Below are 18,396 nucleotides of genomic sequence, written 5' to 3' on the forward strand. Positions count from 1 at the left end.
TCTGTGCGCCTGCTTCTTTTTCCCAGTGGGAGTTTCTACTGCAGCTGTCTGGCTTCTGAGTCCCTACGGATTGGGTGCCAGGGGCCAGGGAGAGGGGGTCAAAGTTCTAGGTCATGGGGCTGGTCCCCAAGGAGCCATGCTGCACTGACTCCAGGCAGGACACAGGAAGTGCGTAGGAGAGGTTCGGGGTGAGGTGCACAGATGAGGAGGAGCCTCCTTTGGAGTCAGGTTGTGGGTCTATGACTTGTCTGGTTACTGAAGCAGAAGTGACAGATGTGGCTTGCCCTGAGGCCTCCTCTCCTTCCCTCCCCTGGCCATCCGCTGCAGGGACTGTGGACTGTAGACGGCAGTGTGACCTGTGAGGAGTAGCTCCCAGGGCCTATGGCCGTGCTGTGGCTGCAGAAATGTTTCTGGACTGAGCCACTGACACCGGCAACGTTTGCCATCACAGAGTCTGACGTCACAGAGGCTGTCTACCTGCGAAGACGGCACGTCTGGCTGTGGGGAGAGAACACCCAGAGTGGACTGGCCACATGTTCCCATGTCTTCATTCCCAGTCTCCTTGGCAGAACGTGAGTGGCAGTGCCAGGGGCCAACCCCCAGACTCTGTGCACTGAACCCTCCCAGATATATCCCTCCACGCCCACTCCCCTTCGGAGTGGATGGATATGGTCCCAGGATGCTCCCGAAAGCTGCACAGCTAGCTTCCAGCAGACAGACAGCAGAGCACCCCCCGCCAACCCATTCCCCTGCCCAGTGTTAGGTGAGCAAGAAAGTTATTTTGTGTTCAAGAGCCACAGTGTATTTTTGGGTCTATTTATTATAGAACTAGCATTACCCTAATACAATCATCACTAAATGGCCATAATACATTTATTCTATAATTGCACAGAATTTTATTCACCAAAGGAATGTCCTTTCCTCTCAAGATTCTAAGTTTTCAGAACTGCAATGTTTAGAAGTTAAAGTGGCTGCAAGGCAAAGGATAAAACCAGTGCGAGGTAGTTGCTAAAGTTGGCGGTAGTGTGGTTGTCAAGAGCTGGAGCTCAGAGGTCAGATACCTGGGCGTCCCACCAGCCGTCCCACCTACAAGCAGTACCCTCCGGACTCCCCAGCTGTATAGTGGGATGCTGGCCGGCCTGCACCTCGGCAGGGGTCAGCAAACTGCGGCCCACAGGCCAGACTCAGCCCGTGGCCTATTTCTTCACAGCCCTCAAGCTGAGAAGGTCTTCTATATTTTTGAAAACAGAGAACATATGACCTTATGTGGCACGCAAAAAATATTTACTACCTGGCCCTACCTTAGAGGGTTGCTGCGAAGAGTCTAGTTTAGGCCAGTGCTGGCTCAAAGGAAGCTTGCAATACAAAAGAACACATGCAATACAACTGCTGACGTCTCCAGACATAGACTGTCACAGAGCCAAATTCTGCATTTTGTCTAGGTGAATTATTCTCTCCTTTCCTCCAGAACACAAACAAAAACATGAAGAGCTACATCTTGATTATTATGGCCACAGGATACTTCTAAATTAAAAAGCTGCTGGTCATCCAATTTTATTTACTTGCAATACGGAGCAAGGAAAACAAGTATTTCCCCTTCCGATGGTAGAAGAAAGCCTAGAGCATGAATGTTGGACTCAATTTAATCTGTTAAGAAAGACTGAGACATTTTAAAATCAGAACAAGACTTTAAGTAGACATTAGAAAATGTAAAACTTATTTAGCAACAGTATTAATGCTGGTTTTCACGATAAAACAATTTTGCTGTGTAAATGCACTTACAATGGAGATCTATCATGAGGTTTAGGGGAGAACACATGAAGCCAACCTTTCAAAATCCAATTAGATGGAAGTTTCCAAACGAGACGCTTGGCCAAACCAGTCTGAGGCCAACGAAGACTAGTTTTGGATATAACTGATGTTTCCCAAAGTGCGTCTGCAAAACATTGGACCTCGGGGATGCTGCGTGTGTGTGCTGGGGAGGAAAGTTCTAGGGTCTAAGAAGTAGGGAAGATACGGCACATACGTTCTCCTCTCATAAAGTCACAATGCACAACAGCACATTCAAAGGCTGAGACCCACTGTGGGGCAGGAAGCGGGTGACTGGCCCATGTCGGGTCCTCTCCACATGGCATGCAGCAGCAGCAGCAGCAGCAGCGTCACAAAGAACGGGTGTGGCGAGAACCTGACATTTCTCAAGGCGCCTGCCCTTCTCAATTTACACACATAGTGTAACATCAGTGACAAGCTGCAATGTTTGCGTTTCAACCATTCCTAGCCAGCTTACAGAACTGACCTTTGGCAGGAACCTACAGAATAAAGGTGCCCTGTGCACTTACCAATGTTAAGAAAAATTCAATAGAGCCAATTTTGTCATGTTTGGATCAGAAGAGAAGCCAGAGACACTCTGCTGTTGTCAAGGCTGGGCTTTCTGTTCCGAAACGAAATTGGGCAGGCCACTTGTGTGGTTTCTCTGGGTTAAGTTCCATTTATTAATCATTGTACAAAAAAATCTTGGCATTCATTTGAAGAGAAATGACTATGTCCAAATATTTAATATTTTAACATTGTGAAAGTTCTACTTTGTTGTAACAGGGCTTTTTAAAATGGAGAAAACTTTTGGAAAAAATTTTAAAAAGAAACTTATGATTTATTAGAGTACAGGAGATCCAAAACACGTTTTTAGAAAAATATAAAGTGCCCAAATACCAACTTACACAGGTGACACAGGCTTCCTGGAGCCAAATGAAGCATTCATGAAGAAACACATTTAAAAACGGTCTAGATACATATTTACATTGGGTCAGTAAAGGTAAAACCATCCTTCTTGGCTTTGATGTTACTCTAAGGAAAATAGGAAATCAAACCAGAAAACCAGCAATTATGACTCAGCATGCTCCAGTTTCTTAGTAATGCATCTGGTTAGTATTACCTCCAGATTAACTAGTTCTCACCTTTAAACGAAGAGTAGTGTTAAGACCCCTGGCCTCAGCAGGCTGGGTGCTGGAAGTGGTCACATTTCCCAGGCAGATCGAAACCCTCAGGTTCTGGATCTGACTGACTAGGGATGTGGACCCTGGCGAGAGCTAACTCCGGCTGGCAGGAGCCGGCCGGCCGGACCCTCACCTCTAATAACTGCTTACCAGCCAACAGTTACTATTAAGTGGTCTCGGGTGGCTGCCCCAAACCTCAGTAATCCCAGGGCTTCCAAGGGGTAAACGAGAGGCGGTCATCAAATTAGGCATGGAAAAACAGCATGCAAACGCACAGAAGGGTGGTGAAGCTGGGCTGGATCACAGCCCCTGAGGCCTCACTCACCAAAGCAACTGGGTTCTTTTCAACTCCAAAAGTAAGGAGGTCCTAACTCCAGAAGTTAGTTTCTACTGGTTCACTATGAATTAACTAGCTTGCTCAAGAATGGGCAGGTGGAGTGGCAGGCATCTGGAGCCGTGCAAGGACCTGGTGGCATCCTCAGGACAGCGGTGCTTCGGGAAGGCAGGACGACACCCCTACTGCCTTCCCTGCTGATTGAACGCTCTTCATGTTAAAGACGTTTTACTTGTTTTTCCACCCGCCACACTCAAAATGGTCTTAGAGTGTTTCTAAGGGATGATGGGGGCATAGAACCTCCTCTTTCCTTTTTAAAAAAACTTACAAGTTTCATTATATTTTTCTGATTACAAAGGTGAGAAACCTTCTCGGGTCTTTGCGAAGACCACAGGGTACAGTTTCTAAAAGCAAACATTTTAACAACAGATTGTACTTCCTACTGTAAAGAGAACCCATCACTGACTTAAGATCTATTCATGATACTGCAATGACTTTTAAAATTAAAGGAAATAAAGTAGTTATTTTAAAGGGAGGAATAGATGAACATGGAAAAATCTGTCCATAAAGGCCATTATTATGCACTTGCTCAGAAGACTTTATGTAATGAAAGAGAAAACTAAGGATTCGTAGAGAGATGAGCATATATCTGAGAGGGACACGGAAGGAAAAGCTATGCCATTCTCCCAACTCAAGTAAAACGCCTGAAATCTGTTTCATGTATTAGGACAGATAAACGCGGATGATTCTGACTACCATTAGTCTGTTAATGTCTCCATCTCTCAGATGCAGCCACATCACTCACAGAGTCACCTCTGAATAAGCAACTAAATTCAGGGTAAAATGACAAAGCAGCCCGACTCAGGACCGCACGCGTCCCGCAGAGAAAGTAGAAAGAAATTATTGCCAACATGGAAGCCCCCTCTGTCTGGCAAGTGAAATGTTCTGAGACAGGTGGAGACAGACGTACAGGAAGTGAGCAGGAAGGATGACTCTAAGAGTGTGGACTGTGAGACCTCATGAAGACAGAATGTCACGAACTGTCACCACAGGACAAGCACACAAGCCATGCCACTGAACACAGTGCCGTCAAATGAATTCACTAGTGTAGGCGGAGAGCAACATTGTCTTTGCGGCTGGAGGAGAGCACACGTTATTTAAAGTTGGTAGGAGGCAACCAGCGCTACTGGTTAAGTGGCTTTCCTGGTGGTGTGAATCCAGAGGGATCCGTGGAGACGTCTTCTTCCGGAATCCTGTTCTCCTGGAGGACAGCAGCAGCAAAGGCGCAGTGTCCTCTGCTAGACGTTACTCTACGTCCTCCTTCTTCGCACTGTAAATATTCTGCACCGTTTCATACACAGACTCCAGGTCCTCTGGATACCGGATTTCTAGCTCCGCATTCGGGATGTAGTGAGTGCCGGTAAACTCTGAGAAATAGCGTCCAACATCAGGGTGCGAGATTTCTTGAGGCTCCACGTTATATTCCAAGTTTTCTGTTGGCAAAGAGGCACACGGACATTGCTGTTAAAATGGACATTTCTGCAGTATTTTTAATCCAGAGAGCTTCCTACCTCTCACCCCTTTCATGTGGTGTATTTGACATGGAGGAAAGGGAGAGATGTGTTTACGGAATCTGGAAGAAGTAACAGGACAGCATCAGTGGGGGCCCCACCAGCTCCACACTGAACAGAATGTTCTCCTATTCTCTGACCAAGAGGTCAGCCCCAGCAGATCTTCAGCTGCCTCCGGGGGCGCTGGCAAACTGCAGACCCACCGTAGTCCTCTGACTTGATCCCACCAACAGCCTCGCGCATGGGACCCAGGCATCCAAGCCTGCCTATTGTCTGCTGCAGCTCCACACCATGGGGCTCCAAGTGTCGACCTGCCATCCTCCTTATCTGCTAACAGAGTGCTCCCAATATAGACCACACTCCTCCCTGCCCCCCGCCGGGGCTCCCTTCACTACTGGATGTGTGCTTCTACAGGCGAGCCACTTGGGGCTCCGTGAGAGGCCGGGGGAGGAGCTGATGAGCGGCTTGCACCTCTGACCTGTGCAGATGTGGGTTATCACTACTTGTATTGTCTCCTAGGAAACCACGCTACCTCCTCACCATGCTAGCCACTCTGCCACCAGAGAAACAGGAAACTCATTCAAAACAGAATGACTAAAACAAACAGATGACAATCCAGGCAAGGCATTTACAAGGCTGAAACCCTTTCAGATCAGGTCTCTCCAAAACACTTTGAAAAGCGGCTCTCCCGAGGGCCCAATGAAAGGAGAGTGTTTTGAGCCCTCCATCCAGAAGCCAAGCCATGTTCCCCACGACCTGGCACCCTCCCGCTCTGACTAGGGACCGTGGCAGTCTCGGTTCTGACCGACACAGAGCCACATTCTGCATAGCCTTTCACTCACGAGAGACCCCATGCAAGCCTAGCCGATGGCCTCACACACAGTGCAACCAAGGGTCCCTCAACAGCTTAAACATCCTGACATGGCCGTTCAGCCCATGTCTCTCCTCTCCACCCAGAGGCCGTGCATCCCCAGCATCCCCAGTATCAACAGAGCATCTTTCAGAAGCACTGACTTGGCCTCGTGTTAGGAGGGGGAAGGAGCTGCATGCTTCAATCTGTAACTTTTTTTTTTTTTAACCACAAGATGGGAAGGGATTTGAAGAAAATTTGTGCTAACAGACTGCAGTTACGTGAACACACTCAGGTGTATTAGGTCTGTGTTTGATACATACAAACCACGTGCAAAGAGGAACACCATGAGACCATCTTAACCTCACTTAACGAGTAAGTAAGAGCACTCCAAATGACCCATGCAACTCACTGTGGTCACCACAGCACATGAATTCCTCCAAAGACAGGCAGTTAGGAAAATGAGTGGCCTGTTTCCCACATGCTGCAAGGAAGAGGTGGTCAAAGTGCACACTGCTGGACGGTGAGCCTAGAGGCCACATAGTGGGGCCGCTCCGTCCATAGTATGGAGTCTTCTTTTTGGACACTTACATCATGCTAGCCACCGTGGCAGCCACTGTGGCAGTGGCCAGGCTCTGGCTCCCAGCGCACGTACACCATTCTCCAGGGGGCCCCTGTCACCATTTCCATCTGCTGCTGACACAGCTGGGACATGGACCGAAAGCCCTGGCCCAAGAGGCAACCAGGATCCAAACCCAGACAGTCCCGTTCCAGAAGTGAAGGTGTCAGAGTAGGAGACACAGCACAGAGGAGGAGAGGGACTCAGGGATAGAGGCGAGGGGACAGGCCTGAGGGCCCATGGCAGCCCTGAGGGGGGAGGCCCCCCTGGCTGACGATGCTCTGGGGCACAGCAACCCAAGGTTCTCCAAAAGGAAGACTGAGCAGTCTGCGGCCACTGACAGCTCCTCTTACGTACGGGATCTCTGTAGAGAACTTTATCTCCTTCCCAGTGTACACATTTCTAATGCTGCTAATGGCAGGCATATGGGGTATAGCCACAGCCTGGTGCCCTACCCAGGGCAGCTGCTGATGGCCTCGGGTTCCCTTGCAGGGGAATGCAAAAGTATGAGATGGAGGGTCTAGACTCTGGAAGATACCACCAAGTGGCAAAAAAAAGCCCTTTTGCTCTGAAGGGACCACAACTGCCTATATTAGTAGGCAGGATAGAAATATTTAAAAAGAACTCAAATGGGTAACTCAGAACAACTGTTCTGTTGCTAGTGTGTCAAGAGCAGTGGTTCTCAACCGGGCACTACTGTGCCCCTGGCAAACACTCAGAAATATCTGAAGACACATCTGGTTTTCACAGCTGGGGGCTGCCACTGACGACAGGTGGGAGGCGGCCAGGGTCGCTGCTAAAGAAATGCACAGGATGTTCTCCACCAGAAAGAGCTGTCTAGACCAAAATGCTGACAGTAACCACTCTAAAGAATTCAGAGGTCTGTTTTAGCATTATTTCTCCCTTCCCCTCTGTTTTTCTGTGTATTAAGCAGCAGCTCCTGAATACTGAGAGGAAAGAAGGGTCAAGGTCAGGTTTTGATCACAGATCTGGAAGGATAATGTGAGCTGGTAGTGGCTGCACAGAACTGTGTGTGTGGGCCCAACGAGAGGCATGAAAACACAGACAGAATGTTCGGGAAGTCACAGGAGGGGACAGCGCAGTCCAAGGGAATGCCTGTGGTCCCACATTTCCCTACCTGCCCAGGCTCCTAACAGAACAGGAAAGAAAGTTCAAAGCAATTTATTTTTGAGAGGGAGGGTGTGTGCAAGCACGAGTGGGGGGAGGGGCAGAGGGAGAGAGAGAATCCCAAGCAGACTCCCTGCTGAGCGCAGAGCCTGATGTGAGGCTCAATCCCAGGATCCCGAGATCAGGACCTGAGTGGAAATCAAGAGCTGATGCTTAACCAACTGAACCAACCAGGCACCCTGATAAAAATGTTTCTGAGGAGAAAAAATAATGAAGATGGTGACTGTGTATTAAGAGGGGGAAATCCACTAAAAAGTTTAAAAAAGGATTTATATGAAGAGGTAAAATCTCAGCAATATAAAACTTAAGAGAGCAAAGTATCAAACAGGGCCTGCTTAGAAGTCCTGGAGAAATCTTCAGTCTTCCCCACTTTCCTTGACTTTTTTTTTTAAGATTTTATTTATTTATTCATGAGAGACACAGAATGAGCAAGAGGCAGAGACACAGGCAGAAGGAGAAACAGGCTCCATGTAGGGAGTCCAATGGGAGACTCGATTCCAGGACTCCAGGATCACACCCTGGGCCGAAGGCAGGCGCTAAACCGCTGAGCCACCCAGGGATCCCGCCTTGACATTTTTATACACATAGAAATGTGTCTGGGGACGCCGGGGTGGCTCAGCAGTTGAGCATCTGCCTTCAGCTCAGGGCGTGATCCTAGGGTCCTGGGATCAAGTCCTATATCGGGCTTCTTGCAGGGAGCCTGCTTCTCCCTCTGCCTGTGTCTCTGCCTCTCTCTATCTCTCGTGAATGAATAAATAAAATCTTTAAAAAAAAAAGCGTTGGCTGCTTATTTTATTTATTTATTTATTTTTTAATTAAAGATTTTTATTTATTTATTTATTCATAGAGACAGAGACAGAGAGAGAGAGAGAGAGAGAGAGGGGCAGAGACACAGGCAGAGGGAGAAGCAGGCACCATACAGAGAGCCCGACGCGGGACTCGATCCGGGGTCTCCAGGATCACACCCTGGGATGCAGGCGGTGCTAAACCGCTGCACCACCAGGGCTGCCCTGCTTATTTTATTTTAAATATTCAGCTACCCAAGAGCACCTAGCTGGCTCAGTTGGTAGAGCATGTGACTCAGTATCAGGGTCTTAAATTCAAACCCCACGTTGGGCATGGAGCCTTTTTTTAAAAAAAAAATTCACCTACCCGTATATTTAACTATATATAAACACAGTTCTATAGAACTATGGCAAGACCACCTAGAGTCCCCCCTCCCAAGAGGAAATCACTCACTGTGAGTGCATCCTTCTAGTCCTTCTTCTGTGAATATACATAGAAGTAGCTAAAATAACTACATCTAAAGAGAATTTGGTATTTTTTATGTGTGTTTATCTATACAAAACATACTGTAATCATTTGTCGCAACTAGTTTAATTGCAGCTTAGCATTCCAATTTGGAGACCCCAGTTTACCAGGCAAGTCTTCATGAATAACATCTTTGTCTTATAACAAAAGCACAGACACCTGCATGAGTGCATCTCCAGTGGAGGGACCCAGGAATGGAACTGCTGGGACACAGGAGAATGAGCACTTGAGATATTCACAGTTTAAAACAATCAGCCAGGGTGGCTAGCAGTTGAGCATCTATCTGCCTTTGGTTCAGGGCAAGATCCTAGGGTCCAGGATCAAGTCCCACATCGGGCTCCTTGTGGGGAGCCTGCTTCTCCCTTTGCCTGTATCTCTGCCCCACCCCCTTGGTCTCTCATGAATGAATGAATGAATGAATAAATAAATAGATAAATCTTAAAGAAAAAAATCAGTCATATTGCCATCTGAAATGGCTGAAAATGTATACTCCACTCCCACATGGGGCCTCCGCACATACTTGCCAGCACGTGCAAATTGCCATGGATTGCTCGTGGGTGGAAACTCATTCCTAAGTGTAAGACAAATGATGCAAAGGGGAGCTGATGCTTGGTGAGACATACCATGTACCAAGCATCATTTGAGGCGCTTGCTCATTCTATACGAGACACCTAAGAACTGGATTTTCACATTGCAGTGAATTCCTGGCCTTCCAATATGGGCAGCTAACTTCAATTCAGACCATCTGTGATGTTCACTTTCTGCAGTATCTAAGTACAGGGAAGCTGAGACAGGAGGTGCTGCCCCTCCCTGGTGTACAGAACGTGCCAAAGCATGCCCCCTAGTGGGAACAGGAGTTATACACATGCAAGATGCTGTCTACCACCTTGTTTGGATTTAGGTATAATCTAACCTATTGAGAGAAAAATTCATTTAATTATGCAGACTAATACTATTTGAGGATGTCATGCATGCTTGTGGCTTATAATTCACTCTTCAACTCTCTGTGGAGAGCTTATAATTAGGGAAGCATTCATCAGAGGAATCTACTCAAGTTAATAGGATTACATGAGCCAAAAGCTAAAAATTTAGATCAAGAAAAAGTTTAAAAACAAAGCAATCTGATGCAAATAAATTAACCCAAAAAATGTTCAAAAACATACTTAAATACGTCTGTTTTTTAACATTTTATTTTTAAGTAATCTCTATACCCAACATGGGGCTCGAACTCACAATCTGGAGGTCAAGAAATGCATTACCAACTAAACCAGCCAGATGCCCCAGTGTTTTTTAAATTGAAATTTAGCCTCTCAAGGTTTCCCACTGGCCAAACATGGGTTAACCAGAATATAAATTGTCTCAAATGATTTTAACACATTGACTAAATAAAAATCCAGGAATTTATGGGAGGAGAAGGGGGGAGGAGAGAGAGAGACAGAAGGAGAGGGCTAAGTGGGGAAGGAGAGGGGGAGGGTGGCAGGAAAGCTCTTGTTTACAGAAGCAGGGAGAAGAGCAACTGCAGAAAATCACTGTTCTGCAACTCTCGTACAAGAATTTAGGCAAGGAGATTCAACAGACGCTAAAATAAAATGAAGGATCACGGTTATTGGGTAACAGGATATTCCCAGGATGTCACAGTGTTAGTTGCAAAGGGAAAACTGTCCCTCACAAGGATCTTAGCCAAGTGACCAAACTCCACCTACCAGCAGTGGGACATTGAACACTAGGGGCTCTGGAGGAGATGTGTGTGACACACACACATCCGACAAGCACTCTAGCCCAAAATATTAACCTGATCTGATCAAGCCTCCAACTCAGCTTCCAGTCTACAGACAATACAGACAAGGAACCAGTGAAACAGATCCAGAATGTTAGGCAACTTACAAGACCTTTGGCTTGGACACTCTGAAAAGCGAAAGTTACATGAAAAAGGAAGAAAACAAGGTGAGGAATAAGAAACTAACCGGTCTTACTAAGAGAGAACTATGCCTTTAGAGAGGTAGCAACCAAATATGGAATCATGTGTGTGAAGTCAGTGTGTGAATCCTGGATGGATCATGATGTGAAAACAAACCAAAACCTATCAAAGTTACTGGGTGACAAGTGGGAAATGGGATGGATCACTGACCAAGTGTCTTAGACAGGAGATCAGTCATTTGTTATGTGTGGTGATGTAACTACAAAGATGCAGAGAATGTCTTATTCTTAGAAGATGAGTGATTCAGCATTTAAGTCATGATGTCTGCAATAGTCTCAAACAGTCCAGCAAAAACTAGAAATCTCTGTCTACAGATGAAACATATATGGTAAATGCAAACTATTGAATTTAGGGTGTATGGGGTATTCAATGTTTTGACCATATTTTAAGCATATCTGAAAAATGCTCTTAATCCAAAGTTGTTAAAAAAAAAAAAGTTAGCATGTTATTAATGACACACTATACTCATCTCATTATTTTGCACTTCTATTTGTAAGCTTCTCTGAGAGATGTGAGCATCTACTGGGACTCATCCCCGGACAGGCAGACTGGGCTGTAGCTCTGTACTCACAGAGCTTATTGGACTGAGAGCCAGAGTGCTCAATGGGAAACACTGCCAACTCCCCAAAAGGTGTGAGGGCTCAGAAGGGACGGTGTGTCAGGAAGCACTGAGCAAGGACAGATGACCTGATCTGAGCCCTGTAGGGGAGTGGCAGCAGGAAGAAGAGCCTGTTTGTAACGGACAACCACCTGTGTGAAGACCTACGAGAGGGATGGTCTCCAGGAACAAAGTTCAATCGGCTGGAGTAGGATGGTGGTGGGAACAGAGATGAGGCTGTGAGGGAGGGTCCAGGTCACCTCCAGGCTCTATAGGGGAGTCTGAAAGATGCTGGTGAGAAAGCAGGTACCTGCAGGAAAGGAATGCCTGTGCGCTGGAGGGAGGGACACCAGGAATGGCCAGCAGCGGATGGAAACATGAGACAGATATTCAGGAAATGGGGTTGGTGTAATCTGCTAACTGGACCGAGGAGGACAGGGAAGGACAGAGAAGTCAGAGATGGTGCTGCAAGAACCCTTGAACCCTCTGAAGACCTCTGAGCATCTTCAAATGCACAGGGCCAGGGTACTTCCTGGACTCTTGAAGCGGCACCCAGCTAGCATGCAGGAGACGCCTCGGAAACCATGACCATGGGCTGACAGGACCCCTAGTAGAAGACAGACAGCTCTCATACGGGAATCCTGGCTGCTCAGAGATTTTCTAAAAGTCCTAGAATTTAAAACTAAAAAAGGTATAACTTGCTAATATTACCCACAATCACTTAGCTTATCTCAGGTTTAGAATGTAAAACTGCAACCAGGTATTAAGTGTAATTTTTTTTAACAAAGTCATTACCGTATGGTAACTTTTAACTTTACATGGCATGTTTAGTCAGATCTGTTAGGAATGAATTCCTGAATCTTCAACACGGACACCAAAATCAGAACATGTGAAACCAAATACCCAGTTTTATCTACTTTCAAAAGTCCATTTTCAAGTTAATCTAAATGTTTCCGGAGATTCAAACTGGACATCTTAATACTGACCCCACCCAAAGGGCAATGAATGCATACACATGGTGGAGCCGTGGACAATGGCATGCAGTGCTGAGAAAGGGACAGTCCCCTTTGTTCCTGGGATATGCTGTGTGACACAGGAGTAGAAATGCTTACCAACTGATCCATGGGGGTGCAAAGAGTCTACTGAGTCATTCAATAATTTTTAAATCATTTGTCAGTTTTTAGACATTGTTATTAGTATGATGGTTTGGGTTTGTTTGTTTTTTTAAATTTGGGAGCGCACAAGCGAGCGGGAGGGGCAGAAGGAGAATGAGAGACAATCCCAAGCAGACTCCACAGAGTGCACAGCCTGACATGGCGCCCGATCCCATGACCCTGAGGATCATGACCTGAGCCAAAACCGAGTCAAAAGATCAACAAACTGAGCCAATCAGGCACCCCTATACAATTTTTTCCAAAGTTAGATAAAATCCTTGTCAGCCCTTTCCTCTGACACAGGCACACAAAGACCATTCTCCTACAACTGTCCCATTATACTGACAGAGGTTAAGTAACCTATAATCTCAATGAACAGACTTTCTTTTGATTTTGTATACAATCCCCTCTCAGCTTCTGATAAATTAACATGAATAGGAAACTTTCTAGTCTTCTTGAAACTTATGAGATTTTTACACATCTGGTATTTCTGTTATTGCCTTCACTACCACAATACTGAGTTAGATCAAACCTACCGTTTTAGGTCAGACACAGAAAGGTATGGCAATGAGTTAAGGACATGTCTCTCGGCCAAGGTGCCCCAGCTTCAAAGTTAGTCTGTTAAGTTAAAATGTGAATGAGCCTACGTGCTTCAAGTCCCTCACATAGAACATAAGTATGATGATGAGGATAGGTATATTTCTCGAATGCGGTTAAAATACATTAGGACACTGCCTGTCACAGAGCAGCACTAGATTAACATTCATGGTTTTTTTTTTTTTAAAGTTTATTTTTTAGTAATCTCCGTGCCCAACGTGGGGCTCGAACTCGCCATGCGAGATTAAGAGTCACATACTCTGGCAGCCCGGGTGGCTCAGCAGTTTAGCGCCCCTTCAGCCCAGGGTGTGATCCTGCAGACCCAGGATGGAGTCCCATGTCAGGTTCCCTGCATGGAGCCTGCTTCTCCCCCTGCCTGTGTCTCTGCCTCTCTCTCTCTCTGTGTTTTGTCTGTCATGAATAAACAAACAAAATCTTAAAAAAAAAAAAAAAAAAAAGTCACATGCTCTTCCAAATGAACCAGCCAGGTGTCCCTCACTCATGTTCATTTTGACTAACAAAATGAAAGCTGTGAATGCCTTGACAGGCAGCCATGCAATAAATTCATCCCATTAAAAGGAGGAACAAAGAAAAGGGAGACCCATACTGGAGGCATCTGTCTCTAATCGGCCTCTGCAGGCTCCAACCGTCCTACTTCAGGAGTGCCCTGGACTAGCGCCTATCAGGGCTGGCAGTGGCCCCAAACACCACCATGCACCTGCTGACCATCAAGGCTCTCAGAGCCAGTGCTGTGGATTGTGGTTCCCCTTGTGGCCACTCTAGGACATCTCTGGGGCTCACAGCTGGCTATGGATGCCGGAGGCAGCTAGGGTAGTCCCCACAACAGTGTCCTCCAGTTCAGACAGGCCATATGGGCAGGGCACAGGCTGGCCCTCACTGCCTGGAGGGAGCCAATGGTAGGGCTTGGGAAGCATGACTTTCGGGAACTTGACTGGCAAAGTCAATGACCAATCAGAACAGAGGCTGGCAACAACACTGGAACAGGGTCCTGGGTGTGGGGGTGATGGAGGGAAGAGTCTGAAGGCGGGGACTATTTAACCCACTGCATGGCCACACAGGGGCACACCTACCCACATTTAGCTGAGAATCGGCCCTGATAAGGTTAGCCACACAACTGCCATCTCTAAATAAAATCAGTGACTGTACCCACAGTATCAGAACACTCAAAATGTGTGCTAAGATGTGCCGGCGTGTCATTATGAATACACACAGAACTAGCTCCTTACCTTGGGCTGCATATCTACAAGAACCGTCCTCCACCAGAACATTATAGAAAGGCTGATGATGGCCATGAGGCAGGCTGTGGACGTTCATGTTTCGGATCCATTCGTGTCCCATCATGCAGGTGGGGTCCCAACCATAGATCACACAGTTATAGCCATACCTAATCAATATAAGAGCAGTGGCAAATCAGTTCCCTGGGACCCTGTCACAGAGACTCTGGGATATGTAAGTAATGGCTTGGTTCTCTTAAGGTTATGTCCTTACAAATTTACCTGCTTTTATCCCTATTAAGCATTTTTCAGGACACTCTTAGCTCCCTTTATAAGGTCCTCTTATTATTAAGATACCATTTCAGTTGGAAAAGAACAGACTTCAACCAACCATCATGGGTCAAGTAGTTATCCAAACGGAAAAGGGTATTGGGACCCAGGCCTGAGAGCAATGCACAGTATCTTAGTAGGACAAAGGCCTATATATAAAACATAGAATTCCTAAGATAACTTCATGAAATAGGACAGGTTTAAGATTCCTCAAACCAGGGACGAAAAACAGTCCATAAAGGCAAAGAGTAAACTCAAAGGAGTCAGATTCAAGCAGATTGTTAAAACAAAAAAAAAAAAAAACAGGGCAACAGGAATTCTGACTATACTGATATGGTGAGGTGAAGAAATTGTTTTTCCTTAGATACTACAAGAAGATAGTAAACACTTTTAAAAAATATAGCAAGCCCTTACCTTTCAGGTACACATACTGCAAGGGGCTTGGGTAGGGATAGGGGGTGAAAATGTGAAGGCTGACCCTCACAACTGCTGGAGCTGGGTATGGGAGCATCGCCTGGTTCACTATACTCATCTCCACTGACGTGTATTTGAAATGTCCATAATGAGGTTGGAGGAAAAAAAAAAAGAATGCAATAAAAAAATGAAACACACTAACCCCAAACTGGGACAAGATTATTTGCAACGTATATGCATAGAGATACTAGTAGCAGGACAAGGAGACCACAAACCAACAAGACAGACAAATAGTTCGGGTAGAAAATAAGAATGTTTGAAGAGGTACTTCAGAAGAGAAAACCTGAATGAACTTCTTTTTTGTAGGTTTACTAGTCGATCTGCAGACTAATTGGGAGAATGCAAACAAAAATCACAATGAAATACTATTTGCCATTTGCTGTTTAAGAGCACTTTCAAAGGTGTGGCAAGAACACAGGTGGGTGAGAACAGAAACCCTGCAACCCTCGGCTCCTAGCCTGCGGAGTGGGACAGAAATCACAGGGTCACTGTGGTTATGGTTTAATTTTGCCTAGCAATTGACCACACACACGTGCCTATAACCCAGCAAACCCTATCCACAACCCAGATTCAAGGGGATGGAAATGAAAAGAAGCCTCAGGGCAACAAGAAAATGAGAGATAAAATCTGCTGCTTACAGATCTTACATTAGAAGATTCGCAGTTAGGAAAGTGAGTCCCTTTCTTAGGAAACAGCGTAGAATTGGTTCAGACTGGTTCAGCCTTCAGTCGCTTCTGCGGCAGACACTCAGATGCCATGGCTCCTGAGAAGCGTGCTTGCGGGCACACCACGCATCCCCTGCAGTGGTGCGGGGATGGATTCCACAGGCACTCACCTCTTATGCTTCATAATGAGCCCAATGGAGTAGCAGACGTCTCTGTGCTTCTCATGGGAGCGCAGCTTCACCTCCACGCCCACCTCCTCCTTCTTGCGCTCAATGTGCTCTAAGGTGTGCTGCACCAGATAGCCCACCGCCCCATGCTGCCCGGGGTCTAGGGTTTGAATGTGCTGGAGGATGTCAAGCACCTTCAAGACAAGACAGAAAGACTAGGAGATAATATTTTCATTTAGGCCTTTTCTTGTTCACAGCATGAGATTTAGGCCTACATAACCTGGCAAAGGACGGCAAGGTGGGGCCATGCTAGTGGCCCAGGGATCCACTGAGTTGGTGGTCTCACTGCTAATGGTGGGCAATGGCCCCAGGCCTCCAAAAGTCAACTGGTAGGAGCGTAGGAATTACTTAGAAACAGTGTGTGGGACTAAGCATGGGATGAAGTGGCCAGGGCCTGCCCTCCATGGGTACATCTGGATTAGGGAACTTTTCATTCATTCATTCATTCATTCATTCATTCATTTATTTTAACACTTCACGAATTTGCGTGTCATCCTTGCGCAGGGGCCATGCTAATCTTCTCTGTATCGTTCCAATCTTATTATGTGTGCTGCCGAAGCGACCACTGGATTAGGGAACTTTAAAGGGTTCCAATACTCTTGCTCAGTGTGGGGAATCCATTTTTCGTACCCAGAAAGATGATTTTCATTGGCCACTCATCAACTGGAAGGTAAAAGAACTGCTAAGCTGCTTCAGTCCCGATCAAGGAGACATCTGACAGAGCTGCTTCTGCTGCACAAGGCAGAAGGGGTGACAGAGAAGCCCCCTGAGTGATGCAAATTAGCTATGCTGATGAAGACGTGTCTCAGGTTCTGGAAGCGCAATGATCGTTTCAATGATTGTTAACTCCCAGTGGGACTGTGTATTCAAGTGGGCAAGGAGAAACCATCTCTCTGTGGAATTGAAATGACTGAGAGGCTAGCAACAGAACTGTCTGACTCCAAGGTAAGTTTTCTCTACCCGTACATGGTGCCTCTAAGGAAAAAATGCAAATTCCAATAAAGTTTTACACACACACAATCATTCAGCGCCCATTCTACTACAGCATTTAACAGAGGGTCTATGATATGTTTCTCCTGTGAGAATAGGATCTCTCCCTCTTTACTGAGTCCTAAGACAGAGCATGTGAACAGATAGAACCTGGATTCTAGTCCCAGATCCGTAACACTGGCTGCTTTACCTTTAGTTTGTTCACTTACCAAGTAATGATTAATAAATAACTGCCCTATTTCCTGATATATTTTGAACCAGTGAAAGTGTTGTGAAAACTGCTTTTTTGCAATGTAGGATGTTACTCTGAAACCTAATCTTGTCCTCCAGACCAAGACTTGCAGGATCTCACTATTTACTGAACACTGCTTCTCTGCTGATTACTATGCCCAGCCCATCATGTCTCCTACTTCATTTAATCCTCCCAAGCTGCAGGTCGGCAGGACCATCAGTGCGGACCTCCAGAAGAGGAATCATGCACTGTGGGATTAAAGGCCTGGGGGCTGCGAGTGGAGGGAGGATGTAGACCCGGGTATGATTCTAAATCTGAGGTCTCAGGCACCATCTTACTGAACCAAGAGCAGGAGCATTTTCCTTCACTGTTAGGAATATGGATGGACTGGTATAACCCTAAGCACCTCAAACCCAGCTTCAACCAATAGCAACCGAGAGCCAGTTTCTACCTTAGTAATGGAAACCCTAGTAGGATGCTTTCGTTTGGGGGACACAAACAGTATTTATTCTTTGTAGCTAAAAGCACGGATTTGAACGATGAGCTTCTATTTTCTATGCTTGCATATGGCTTTGTGTTCCCATATGCAGTTCCAGCTACAGCTGATCCTTGAACAACACGGGTTTGAACGGCATGGGTCCACTTACATGAGGATTTTTTCTAGTACAGGACTATAAATCTGTTTTCTCTTCTTTGTGATTTTCTCAGTAATGTTTTCTTTCCTCTAGCTTATTTTGTTCTAAGAATATAGTACGTTTTCACATACAATATATTAATCAATTACTTGCTACCAGTAAGGCCTCTGGTCAACAGCAGGCTGCTAGTTAAGTTCTGGGGGACTCATTAAGTTCTATATGGATTTTTGACTGCACTGGGGGCCAGCACCCCTAAGGCCCAGATTGTGCGAGGCTTGACTGTAGTTATTTTGGATGGCACTTGCCCTCCACTCTGCAGCCACAGCTCCCTCTCTTCCCAGCAGCCCCTCCCCAGCAGGTAAGTGAACAGATGTAACCTGGGAGTCTTCTAAGCACAGAGAAGTCTCCAACTCGC

The 18,396-nt window shown here is 46.2% G+C and overlaps 1 protein-coding gene and 1 non-coding gene across 4 annotated transcripts in view; both read right to left on the reverse strand.

The window, feature by feature from the left end:
- Positions 1–802: 802 nt before the first annotated feature.
- Positions 803–18,396, reverse strand: part of FBXO21 (F-box protein 21) — a 47,282-nt gene continuing 29,688 nt past the window's right edge. For 2 of the 3 annotated variants that reach the window (XM_072802682.1, XM_072802684.1), the window contains exons 10-12: positions 16,068–16,279; positions 14,441–14,598; positions 803–4,820 (exon numbers count right to left, since the gene is read on the reverse strand). In XM_072802682.1, the coding sequence (XP_072658783.1) occupies positions 4,633–4,820; positions 14,441–14,598; positions 16,068–16,279 (558 nt within the window). In that variant the 3' untranslated portion in view covers positions 803–4,632. The remainder of the gene's footprint in view (positions 4,821–14,440; positions 14,599–16,067; positions 16,280–18,396) is intronic. The other variant, XM_072802683.1, reaches the window with a different exon arrangement.
- LOC140619856 (U6 spliceosomal RNA) lies at positions 16,584–16,690 on the reverse strand. Its single transcript, XR_012019661.1, has one exon. It is a non-coding gene; the product is annotated as a U6 spliceosomal RNA (small nuclear RNA).

The sequence above is a fragment of the Canis lupus genome, chromosome 27 (assembly GCF_048164855.1).
Source record: "Canis lupus baileyi chromosome 27, mCanLup2.hap1, whole genome shotgun sequence".
Lineage (NCBI taxonomy): Eukaryota > Metazoa > Chordata > Mammalia > Carnivora > Canidae > Canis > Canis lupus.